Below are 13,950 nucleotides of genomic sequence, written 5' to 3'. Positions count from 1 at the left end.
ATAACGAAATTCAATTTATAATAAATGACCAACTATTTCTTGAAACATTACTTATGCAAATTAGAGGAAAGACAATTTCGTATTCGGCTTTTAAAAATAAAACAAGAAACGAATTAGAAGTTAAACTATGTGAGGAAATTAAAATGCTAGAACAAAATGAAAACATTGAAAATACAAAACAAATTGAAGATAAAAAAGAAGAACTAATAGAATTAAGAAAAGAGAAACTCAAAAGGCCACTACATACGATCACGGGCAAAATGGATAGAGGAAGGAGAAAAGCCAACAAAATATTTTTGTAATATGGAATCTAGGAATTATTCTAGCAAACAAATTTCAAGAATTCAATTAGATAATGGAAATGAAATTAGAAAACAGGAAGACATTTTGAAAGAAACTAGAAATTTTAATGAAAAACTTTATTTTCGCCACTTGGGCAAAGTAATAATGATATAACTGAAAAAAATTCGAATTTAAAATTTAATAAACTAACTGATGAAGAAGCTAATAGATTAGAAGGCGAATTGACTTATTCAGAAATACTGTCATATCTTAAAACCATGAAAAATTATAAAAGTCCAGGCTCAGATGATTTCTCAGCTGAATTTTTCAAAATGTTTTGGATTGATTTAGGACATTTTATAACCAGGGCCATCAACTATAGCTATTCTATTAAAGAAATGTCAAATGTAAAAAAATTAGGTATAATTACATGTATTCCGAAAGTAAATAAACCAAAGGAATTTCTTAAAAACTGGAGACCTATAACTCTACTAAATTGCATTTATAAAATGGCTTCAGGATGCATCTCTAACAGAATAAAACAAACTTTGGACAAAATAATAGATAATGACCAAACTGGTTTTGTAAAAGGAAGATATATTGGAGAAAATATAAGACTAATATATGATATTATGCAATGTACCGAACTGAACAATATTCCTGGATTACTACTTCTTATAGACTTCAAAAAAGCATTTGATTCATTATCATGGTCATTTATAGACAAAGCACTTGATATTTTCAATTTTAAATCATCAATAAAAGATTGGATCAAAACATTTTATAATAATTCTATGTCAAGAGTAATACAAAATGGATTTTTATCTCAACCTATCATTTTACAACGGGGATGCAGACAAGGCGAACCACTATCCCCATACATTTTTATTATATGTGCTGAAATCCTTGCAATTATTATTAGAAATAACCCAACTATTAAAGGCATAAATATAGATGGTGAAGAATATTTAATATCGCAATATGCTGACGACACATGTTTTATTCTAGATGGATCTACCGAGTCCCTTCGCAGTACACTAATGGAATTAGACTATTATGAACAGGTTTCAGGCCTAAAAATAAATTATTCAAAATCCAAAGCTATATGGATTGGGAGCAAAAAGTTTTCTAAAGATGGAAATTGGACTGGGGCACAACACATTTCAATTTACTTGGTATTAATTTTTCAGTAGATTTGGAAAATATTACTGCAGTTAATTATGAATCTAAAATAAAAGAAATGCAAAACTCCATGAAACTGTGATCTATTAGAAAACTAACAGTTTTAGGAAAAATAGTTGTTCTTAAAACTTTAATAATACCTAAAATAACACATCTTTTAATATCATTACCTAATCCTGGAGAAACGATCTTAAAAAACTTAAATATGTTATTTTTAAAATTTATATGGCAGAATAAGCCTGAAAAATTAAAATGTGCTTTAATAACTCAAGACTATAAAGCTGGAGGTCTTAAAATGATAAACTTAAACAATTTTATGACTGCCTTAAAATGCTCATGGCTACGAAGATTATTTATAAGTAATTTAATTCTGTTACTGGTATAACAACAAAAGAGATATTAAAATACGGAGACTATTATTTAACAAAAAAAATAAAAAAATATTGCAAATAGATTTTGGAGAGATACCCTACTTAGCTGGCTAAAAACAGAGAAAGAACTTAATCCTCAAACCGTAGATGATATTTTATGTATTAATATTTGGCTGAATGATAGAATACTCATTGATCGAAAGCCATTTCTATATAAAAATTATTTTGAAAAAGGAATTGTTTTTATAAACGACCTTATTGACGAAAAAGGTGATATTTAAAAATATGATCAGTTCATAAAAAAATACAATACATCCACCAATTTAATTAGCTATGCTTCGTTAACAAATGCAGTAAAAACGTACATATATAGTTTAGATGATTTGAAAGATAACAAATTTAAAATGGTTAATAACCCAATTCCATTTAAACTTAATCTTTTATTAAAAAGACAAAGAGGATGTAAGGATATATACAACTTATTAAACTCTAAATCCATAACTCCAAAATCGCAAGCTACATGTATATTAATACACCAATCAAAGTTTTATCTTTTCATCAAGTGAATGGGCAGAATATTATTTACTTCCTTTTCAGAGCACTCAGGATTCAACATTAATATGGTTTCAGTATAGACTAGTTCACCGAATCTTAGCTACGAACACTTTCTTATATATTATTCACTATGTTGAGTCAAACATGTGTAGCTTTTGTAACAACCATCCAGAAACTATACCACATCTATTTTTCGAATGCAATAAAGTTCACAACTTATGGGTTGCAGTTCAAAACTGGATACTGACTCAAATTGTGTATCTTCAGAGTACGGAACCTACCACCATCTGTCGAATGCTGTACTGGTTTTGAGGACAGGTGATGTTGAAAAGAAATGGAGAAAACTTGGAGTGTTTTCTCTTTTATAGATACATCACCTACATGTATCTTCAAGGGATGACACTCACCCGACCTCCCCGCTTCCAGTTCTCCGTGCAATCCACTCGGGGAAAAGAAGGAAGTTATAGTCATATGACCAGAACAGGAAAGGGTGTGCAGTAGAAGAATTCAGGCCATCCCATTGGCTTTTGGGATGTTCGGACCAGTCTACTAACTGTAGGGAATATGCACTAGTTTTGAGGACAGGTGATGTATCTATAAAAGAGAAAACACTCCAAAAAGTTTTCTCCATACTTACATGAGTAAACAGGTGCCTGTTTTTTGGGCTTAAGAGAAACAAAATCATGAATTTGGTCATTCTGGCCCCTCATTAAAATGTGTGTCATGCACTCCATGAGTAGTAGTTGAGGTCAGCAATTTACTCAGGTGACTGTTTAGGCCAATGGGTCTCTTTGTTTTTTTTTTTATTGTTTTGGGTTGTTGTTTTTTCTGACACATTAACCAATTAAATGAAATCCTACTATTACAAATGTAAGTTTTCTTTTTTTTATTAAAGGTTAAAAGTGAGGAGCAAGTATTTGAGGCTGTGATTGGTTGGACCAAGCATGAAGAGGAGAGTAGACGTGAATGTTTGACAAAACTTCTGGAGTGTGTACGTCTACCTCTTCTTTCTGCCCGCTACATCACTGATGTGGTAGATAATGAGGTATGTGTCATCTTTTGAATTTTACGGTTTGTTTTCTTTCATTTATAAGATACATGAAGTACATTTAAAATAATGGTATTTCATAGAAAAATATACTTTATTCAGCTTGTTTACAAAATGAATGTCTGCATGTTCAAAATTTTAATTGTCAAAGGTACATGTACAGTAAAAAAAACCCAGTGTTCGAAATAAGCACTTGTCAAGTGAAAATCTGCTCGGACAAGCAAAATGTACCTCAATTGTTGTCCAGTGGACAAGTGAAAATGTTCATTGTAATGTTCATTTTAAGTAGTCGAAAATATTGAAAATATTGCACTTGAATAAAACAATTCACTTATTTGGACAAGTATAAATATTTGCAGACAAGTAGATTTCTATGTACTTGTCCGGTGGATTAGTGAAAATTACTGCTTATTTCTATCACTGATCCCTCTAAACTGAACACCCAAAGGACCTAAGTAAAAGTTTGGTTTAAGGGGTATCTGGTTTAAACGGGTTCTGTTGTGTACTGATATTTTAAAAGATACCGTGCAAAATGTCTGGCCTTAAAGAAATTCCAGTTTACTGCATGCATATGAGGGCCTGTTTTTAGTGTTTTTGCTGTACATGGAAGAACCAATTGGAGATGAATCTAAGATTTAGTTATCCTACTAAATATAAGACCACAAAACACAGCAAACACCTATAGGACAATAATTACTTTTTTCTTTTTTTAATTTTATGTAGAAATGTTAAATAAATTATATATTATACTTATCTAACATGATACTAAACCACAGCTTGCAATTTACACATTTCATTTAATATAATTATAAGAATACGTTTTAATGTTTGCAACCGCCCATTCAGTGTAGTAAACAGATTTATTAAAAAATGTATATTTCCATTGTGCTCATCTTCAAACCCTTGAAACTTGACTAGTCAACCCAGCAAATAAAGTTTACCATTTGATGAGTGATTCAAACTAAAACCCAAGTCTTGCAATATGTCAAACACAAGAAAAACCAATTATCAGCATCAATTTCAACACACACACACCCACCTGTGCACCCCCTAAATTTTCTTTTACATACCAGTTGAATCTGTTCTATTATTTCTATCATTCTGTTCTCAATATCAAAATGCAGTGTACATTTTTTAATAGTTTATCTTCAGAATCTCATTTTCCACATCTAATGACACAAGATCCATTTGATGAATTCTTGAAATATATATTAACATTTAATCTTTCTATTAAATGAAGTTATCAAAGTAACAACGATATAATTATTTGCCAGTTAAATTGTTTTATTGACTCTTAGTTATTGTAATAGATGCATATTCAGAGGCTTGAAATAACAAATTATTAGGGTTTGTGTGCTTTCAATTATATTATCAAAATTTTGTGATGTTACATCTCATTGTTATAAGTGACGTCACATTGAGGTATGACGTAAGTTAGTTATTTAAAGTTTAACCTTTAGACTACTGGATTAATTCTTAACAAAAAACATGTTGAGTGGGTACAAGTTTATAATTTTTACTGACATATATTCACTTAAATGTTTTATAAATACATGAAATAAAGTTCATATATGAATCAGTAAGTATTATTTTCGTGGGTTTTTGTAATTTTTATGATTTTTAGATCAGTTAATGGTGATTAAAATTAGGCAAAAAAATCTTTACTTCAGGGCATTTAATTGTGGCCAGCTGTCCAGTATTTATGTCCATTATTCCTGATAACAGTGGTTTTCTGACCAGATTTTTTTTTTAAACCCGAACTACGATTCATATTGCAATATTTGGTGATTTTCGTTGTTGGTAAAACGATCAAATTTATTATCAAATTAGCTGTCACAATCAGCTATCGATCCCTGAAATTGACCATGATGTGCCGCCATTGTTGTCATTTTGAAAAGAAATATTTTTTTCTTTTATTATATTTCCGTTTTCGTTGAGTGTCTTCTGCAAAATGGCGGGAAATATGAATTGGGGAATGCTCTGTATATATTATACAGTATCTCGCCTGCAGTACTCAGAAGGTTAAACATAAAACATTTTAAGTGTTGGCCGAGCATTTACAAACAAATGAAAGGATTGTATTTTTGAAACAACGGTGTTGTAGAAAGTTTTTGTTATCATGTGTTAAAAGTTGAACACAACATCATTTTTGGAGAAGTGTTTCAGTTTTAAAAGGGAATAGTCTTTTGAACAAAGGGAATTCCACATGAGTACCAAAGTCAGCTTTATTTTCATCAGAAGAGCCATTGATATCTGGACAGCCTTCCCGGACCTGACATAGGAGTAGCTGCAAAGTTTGTGACGCATTTAATGTCAAGTGTGGAATCCTTATCACTGAGTGTGACTCCTGCTACAGGTATACGTAAATGTCTTTAAAGTTAAGTCAAAATAATATAATAATAAAATAACGATAATAATAATAATAAGAAGAATAATTTTTATTTAAAATAATAATAATAAAATAATAATTATTATTATTATAATAATAAAGAACTATATAATAAACAAGGCCATTTTATATTTACTATCGTTGTGACTGCTTCTCTTTTGATTTGCCGACATTCTTCTTTGTTCTCACCTGATACCGCACTTCGCAAGGATCTTTTTGCTCACAGGTACCATATTCACATCGTACAAAGATACATTCTGTAATTTCAACGGCAATGGTAGCCGCCTCCGCTGACTTCTTCTGTCCGCGTCGATCAATTCACTGGCGTGGGAAACAGGGGGCCAAGGCATATGCCTCCCCACACACTTTTCAAGATTTTGCATTACATATTATTGACTGGCCACAAAGATCAACAAAAAATTTTTTTTTTTTTTTAAAGACACCACTAGAGCATATTGATATATTAATCATCGGCTATTGGATATCAAATATTTGGTAATTTTGACATATAGTGTTAGAGGAAACCCGCTACATTTTTTCATTAGTAGCAAGGGGTCTTTTATATGCACCATCTCACAGACAGGATAAACCAGCCATGGTGCACTAGCTCGAACAAGAAATACCTCAATCGGCCCACCGACGGGGATCAATCCCACAGCGAGCACTTTACCACTGGGCAACATTCCACTCCTCAAATATCAACAAAGGACCATTCAACATTAACTTAATGCATACATTTGTTTTTACCCAATTTTGTACGACCCTTGCCCTATCCCATAATCCATATGCTACAATATAAGGGCAACCCAATGTAAATGTATTGCAATATTTTATTAGGTTCAATTTACAAAATGTATTATTATACAGAGCTCAGGAAGATGGTGTTGTATCTGATGAGTTTGATGTGCATAATAATTTACTTCTTAGTACAAACAAGCCTAATATGCACTATAAAATAAAATAAATGGGAGAGGGGGTTGCAGCCCCAGCCTATGTCCCAGGTAATCCCCATGTTCCTCCATTGGTGAAGTGGGTTTTAAGGGGATTTTTTCATATAGTCTTTCTTTACAAACGCCCAGTCCTGCTGATTTTTGTGGTATCAAAGTATGCAGTTGTTAAATTTCTTTCGCAGCAACCTGCACCTAAAAGTCTAAGTGTGAAGCCTGTCCATCTTCATGTTACAGGTTTAGTAAAATGACATAGAAACCTTGTTGTTCTAAAATTATTCTTTACATGATGATTTTGTGGTGTTTGTTCTCAATGATTGAACAGCAATACCTAGAAATCTAATGTAAATGTTTTAATGATGATGACTTAAAATAATTTAGCATGTGATAGTGATATCTGTTGAATGGTTTGTAAAAAGACTACTTTGAATGTTTTGTTTTTATGTAGGTAACTTTGACCTTTCACCTTATGACCCAAACCCTATTATATGTGGCTATCTAGTACTACGGTCATGCAGCAGACAATTGAGGTCAGTTTGTTACATGGGGATGGGGGGGGGGGGGGGGGGGGCAACCCATATTGGGGAGTGGTGAACCCACACTGTATGTACCTTGTATGTATGATTTTATAAATTTAATAATAAAAAAAGGGTTTAATTGGCGGGTGTGGCCCTGTGCTGCACCCCCCTCCCCCCAAGTTGTTAAATAGTTTGGTAATGACACAATGAGTAAAATATGACCTTGACCTTTGACCAGGTGACCCCCAAAGCTAGATCGTTACGGCTCAGTCTAATATAAAAGTCATAAAGTAGAAGTTTGATGTCAGTTTGTTAAACGTTTTTGTATGAAATACATTGTCAATTTGTCTTCTTTTACTGTGATCTTGACCTTTGATCATGTGACTCCAAAAGCAAAATATGGATCTGTAGAAGTTTAAGGACAATTTCTTAAATGGTTCCATAAGAAATACATTGACAATTGATTCTTTCTCTTCATTGTGACCTCGACATTTGACCTGGTGACCCCAAAAGCAAAATATAGATTGGTGATACATAGTAGAAGTTTTAGGTCACTTTAATTAACAATTTTATAAGAGGTTTTGTAAAAAATGCCCAACAATTGCGTCTTTTTTTGTTAGAAATGCTAACAAGCTTTCTGCAAGCTTGTGATGCGCTACCCGCATGCTTGCTACGAGCTTCCCGCAAGCTTGCGACGAGCTTTCTACAAGCTTGCGACGAGCTTCCTGCAAGCTTGCAACGATCTACCTACAAGCTTGCATCAGTGGCAGCCATCTTGCATCTTGTATAATTCTTTAAAAAACCCACAATGGTTTTAAAGTGAAAAACATGAACAGTTAAAACAAAAAAATAGGTGCTACATGTTGTCAGATACTTAGGCTACAGAATTAGTTTACCTGTCTGATAGACATGTTCCATGTATGTGGGATAGTCTTAACTAAACTAATATGCTAAAAAGCTCCTGGTCCTATATTCTTATTCTTCTTGTTTTAGGTTATATTCCTCCACTATCTGGAGATCCACACTGTGGTGTAAAGTCATTTGTTTGTTTCTTCTTGTTTTCTTTTTTCTCCTGTTCCACCAAGCAGGATTCAACCACACTTGGTACAAATGATCCTCTTATAGACCTGACCAAGTGTTGTTATTTTTCAGGCCAATAAAAATTCCAAGATGGCCACCCTGGCCTCTGAATAACTGAGACATTTTTAACTTTTACTCAAGTTCCACCATGCAAATTTAAACCATATGTATTCCTAATGACCCTCTCATGGCCCTGACCAAGTGTGTAATTTTTCGGGCAGATTTAAAATCAAGATAGCTGCCCTGGCCTCTGATTGACAGAAAAATGTTTTTGCTTCTTTTCAAGTGTTGTTATTTTTGTGGCTGATTCAAAATCCAAGATGGCCACCCTGGCCTCTGATTGGCTCAGACGTTTTCAACATCTTCTCAAATTCACCAGGCTAATTTCAACCAAACATGGCCCATGCATATGTTATTATTTTGGGGGCCAATTGAAAATCCAATCATTACAAGATGATTCTGTTTTAACCATATTGTATTAATATTAATTTTGTTTTAATTATTATTGTAAATACTATCTAAATCTGTTACATGTATGTTTGGTTGTTTAGCCACTGTTCCCACTGAATTTGATAAATCATATGAGAAGTTATGAATTAAAAAAACAACAACATGAAAATTATTTGTGTAGACATGCTTTCACAGTTGAAGATATACATGCAGCAAACTTTCAAAAATGAAACATGCTGGCGGGAAGCTTACACAGTTGAAGATATGCTTGCAGCAAGCTAGCAAAAATGAAAACATGCATGCGGCAAGCTTGCAGAAATACTGATTACCTTACGCGAGCTAAATGTTAGCTTGCAAATAGCTTGCATTGCTTGTACTACCTTGTAACAACCTTGTAACAACCTTGTAACTACCTTGCAACAACCTAGCCGCAAGCATGCATTTTTGTTTGAATTGGTTGTAAAAAAAAAAAAATTTCATCTGTGCTAAAAATGTATACAATTTTGATTCATCTATAGTACCACTGTGCCAAGTACATGTAGCCTTGTGCTTGGAACATGTATGGGGTACATCAGGGTTCGACGTTAACTTTATTTATTACTAGACCAGTGGACTAGTATGTCTTAAACTTTACTAGACCTGACCTAATGTCAACTAGACCAAACTGCTGAATGACAAAATATACCTAAGCAGGGCTAATTCGTTTTCATATTTTTCTTTAGATTCTGCCTTACTCTTTCTTTTCTTGGACTAGTCAGTTGCAGACGGGTCTTTGTCAGATGAAAACCCGTATTTAAACAGGTCCATTTTTTTTCTGCTCGAATACGACCGTAACCACATGTAAATAATTTGAAAACGAAATCGATTGTTGTATATTTGAAAAACCCGAAAAATATATATTCAAAGAACATACACTATTATATGTTTTGCATTTTTATTACCTTATTCGATTTATTGGACAAAAAAAAAATGTACCAAAGTATCGAGCAGAAACAATAATACTGTTTTCGCTGATAGTATTTACAACATAGATCTATGCACACTAAATTTAGCAAACGCACACTCTATATTCGACAAACCTCGGTCGATTCCGGTATCAACGGAATCGACCGAGTTGTGACAAATGGTACCCTCTACAGACATTTCCATATCGGATCCGTCAGCAGTTAGCACCAGTCGGGATTGTTCAGTTATTCACTGCCCACTGCATCACGTCTAATTAGAATACCTGGGATTTCCGTGTCGATAGTTTAATGGAAAATATTAATGTTTGTAGAATCACTGGATGGCAAATTAATTCACCGCTCATAAATTATCAACACGACCAGTTGGGCTACTCAGAAACACTTATGACTAGACCGAACCAGCTGTTTACTAGACAATGTCGTTCGGAAGTACCTTAGTGTCGAAGCCTGTACATGTAAAAAAAAAGTACTGACATTTTGTGCGAAACTAGGGGTGTTGTAAAAACATCTGGTTATACTGAAAATGAGCCATGAAAGGTACCATTTTCTGCAGTTAATACTTTGAGGTAGGGGTTGTAGTACTGATACTTATGGGTCATAGTTTGGTTGATATATTCATATAGTGTTTTTAAACACAAATGTTAACATGGTCGCCTGTGGGATTTTAACTGGTATAGTCCAACCTTTAAGGGTTACCATATTTTGCAGGAATACAATTTTGAACATCATGAAAAATTCTTTGAATAAATAGGATTCTTTTTTTAACACAGTAGTTTTGCTTTTCATCATTATTTTATAACCACAATTTAGCAAAGCACAGGCAGAAATGTGGTGATTTTCTTCAACATGTCATCTTATGTGTAGCTTTGTGCAGTTTTAAAATACATTTACCAATCTTCTTAATGACAGTGTCCGAGATTAAATTTTTTGGCCAGTATTCCAGTTGGATACTAACATTTCAAAATCTGGCATCCCACCTGAGAATTTAGTATTATATGGCATCCCGGTGGGATACTGGGCTCTTGAAGTCTGGTATCCAAAATTAAATTCTGGGATATCGGGATACTGTTAATCTCGAACACTGTTTAATGTACTGCTATTTTCTAAATTATTAATTTTTTTCAACTTAAAAATGTTTGCCTGAAGTAAATTTTAACTGTTATTGTAATTAACAAAATGGTATGTACTGTGCAGTCATAATTTATATATCTTCAGAAAATAAGTTAGAAATGGATATAGAGAATAATACATGAGTTTCCGTTTGATACCATTTATCTTACAACAAGTTGTAAGATAAATGGTATCAAACGGACAGGAATGTAGTTTTCTATTTCTTACATACCTCGAAATAATGAAAATGTAAACAATATAATGAACTAAATTATGTTCTTACAGAACGTAGCCTATACATAACACGTCATAACCAAATCACTACTGTACTAACAGATCCGCTCTCTTTAAAAAAAATAGAGCACTCTAAAACATTTGCCAACCACTCGGAAAATTAAATTGATGAAAAACGAGCATTTTAATATGGCAAAGCATTGTAATAATACAGCTAATTTTGAATTTGAATGACATTAGTATTCCAATGACATCACTTTTACATCTCCTTACAATAACACTAAACTGGGTCATGACCTCTCAGAAACGATCTCCAACACACGTTGTATACGATTTTGATACATAACGGTGATCTCCTACACGGGTGTGTAAGAAATACATGTACTTCTTCAAATGGATGTGAAATATTTGTTTGTAAATGCTCGGCCAACACTTGAAATGTTTTACGTTTAAAACTTTAAATAACTTACATGTATGTCATACCTCAATATGACGTCACTTATAACAATGTGATGTAACGTCACAAAATTTTGACAATATAATTGACAGCACACAAACCCTAATAATTTGTTATTTCAAGCCTCTGAATATGCATCTATTACAATAACTAAGAGTCAATAAAACAATTTAATTGGCAAATAATTATATCATTGTTACTTTGATAACTTCATTTAATAGAAAGATTAAATGTTATTGTCAAAGATAACAATTCAAAATATTATGTGTTTATTTGTTTATTGGCTGAATTGGCCACAGCTTAATTTAAGGTTACCACCCGAAAATAGGGCAATTGGGCAACCCAAATATAAATAAATGGAGACAAATAGATAGATAAATTGAGCAACAGTGCACACTTGTAACCAGATATACACATGTCGAAAATATGCAAAAAAATCATCAATGAAAATATAGCATAATCCAATTCAAATAAAATCCAAATAAATAAATAAACGGTACTGTTGTTGAGTGAGAAACTGCCACATGGCGAGATCTAGCGTCACCATGCGGATCTCAGCCACTGCCAACAGAACCGTGCCATGACAAATTTATATATGCCATGTCAGCCAGCGGCTACCCACAAAACTGCAATGGACCGACTTCTCCACATGAATGACATACATTATCGATGGAAGTTACAAAGCACTGAAAAAATATGCAATTATTACCAGAAGATAAATGAACCTGGTCAGGGAAAATATATTAGAATTTGATGCTATAATTTCAGGGTATTTTATGTATCCATCCAAATGAATTAATTCTGCAACCCTAATTCTGGCTTTCTCAAGTATATCAAACCTCAATTTGTAAAAAAAAGAAAGAAAAAAAAAGGAAATATATTCATTGGGGCGTACCCAGAGAGAAAAAAACGCCAAGAAAAAACCAGACCTGTAAAATAAATATTAATGTCATGGGAAAAATAAAATAAATCATGGGAAATTTCAGAGGAGGCGCCTCATGCTGGCTACGCCATTGGTTCGGTGTATTTTTTTAGCACAAAGTAAATAATCATATAAATAATTGATCAGTTTCCTTTTGTTAATGAAATTTAAATATTCATTCTAAATATGAAAAACAAGGCACATATTGAACAGCCTATTGGCAAACATTTATCCACAAATATGTGTTCAAGTACATGTAACTTGAAAAAAAAATTCAAATGTGCAATAATTAACGAAATTGAGATCTGGGTAAATGAAATTATTCATCCAATTCAATAAATAGGCAAATAAATAATAAATAAATAAATAAATGGTACTGTTGTTGAGCGTGAAACTGCCGGTTCGTTATATAGTAAATATGATTAAACTCTCATCCAGGCTTGATCCCCAGTTTATGGGCATAAGATAGACATGTCCGAGGTCTGTCCGGAAAGTATTCAGCCATATATAATAAAAAAATATATGGCTTACCTAGGACAATGCCGCCTTAATCCCCTTCAAAGTACTCCCCTTGGGACTTCACACACTTCTCCCAGCATTCCTTCCATTTTGCAAAACAGTCTGCAAAGTCCTTTTTGGGAATCTCCATCAGCATCTTCGTCGCATTCTCCTTAATCTCCTCCACGGTCTGAAATCTCCTCCCTTTCAACGGCCATTTCAGCTTTGGGAAAAGCCAGATATTGCAGGGAACCAAATCTTGGCTGTAGGGGGCTGAGAGACCTGGGTGCTGCAATCTTTTGCCAAAAAGCTCTGCACAAGACGTGAAGAATGGGCGGGCGCATTGTCATGATGAAGCTGTCATTCATCACTTGCCCACAGGTGTGACCGTTTTCTTCTTACTGCATCTCTCAGCCACTGAAGAACTTCGATGCAGTACTCCTTCATTATTGTCTGGCCTGGAGGAGCATATTCGTGGTGAACAACACCTTCATGATAAAAAAACACTGTCAACATGACCTTGACATTGCTCCGACTTTGCCGCGTCTTCTTTGGACCTGGAGACAAATTAGGCGACTTCCACTGGGAAGATTGGGCTTTTGTTTTAGGGTCATAGACATAGACCCATGACTCATCTCCGGGTATGATCTGATTGAGGAAATGTTAGCGTTTTGAAACATGTCCGCTGCAACCTCAGCACGAAATTCCTTCTGCTCTTGTGACAGAAGCGGCGGAATGAATTTTGCCACCACACGTTTCATGCCAAGATCCTCTGTCAAAATCTGTGAAACAATAATCCGTGGAATCCCTAGATCTTCTTCTAATTCTCGCACTGTCAATCACCGATTTTTCTTGATTGCAGCCTGCACACGTTCAACATTTTCAGGGATTCTGCTTGATGAAGGCCTTCCAGAATGTGGATCACTTTCACAGGATTCCCGG

At 33.8% G+C, this 13,950-nt stretch overlaps 1 protein-coding gene across 2 annotated transcripts in view; it reads left to right on the top strand.

Annotated features, from left to right (window-relative positions):
* LOC121368237 (kelch-like protein 12) overlaps nucleotides 1–13,950 on the top strand; it is a 151,993-nt gene that overhangs the window by 39,209 nt on the left and 98,834 nt on the right. For both annotated transcript variants that reach the window (XM_041492876.1, XM_041492877.1), the window contains one exon: nucleotides 3,286–3,435. In XM_041492876.1, the coding sequence (XP_041348810.1) occupies nucleotides 3,286–3,435 (150 nt within the window). The remainder of the gene's footprint in view (nucleotides 1–3,285; nucleotides 3,436–13,950) is intronic.

Source organism: Gigantopelta aegis, chromosome 3, assembly GCF_016097555.1.
Source record: "Gigantopelta aegis isolate Gae_Host chromosome 3, Gae_host_genome, whole genome shotgun sequence".
Classification (NCBI taxonomy): domain Eukaryota; kingdom Metazoa; phylum Mollusca; class Gastropoda; order Neomphalida; family Peltospiridae; genus Gigantopelta; species Gigantopelta aegis.
The sequence above is the reverse complement of the archived record's forward strand: the minus strand, read 5'-3'. Positions and strand labels throughout refer to the sequence as shown.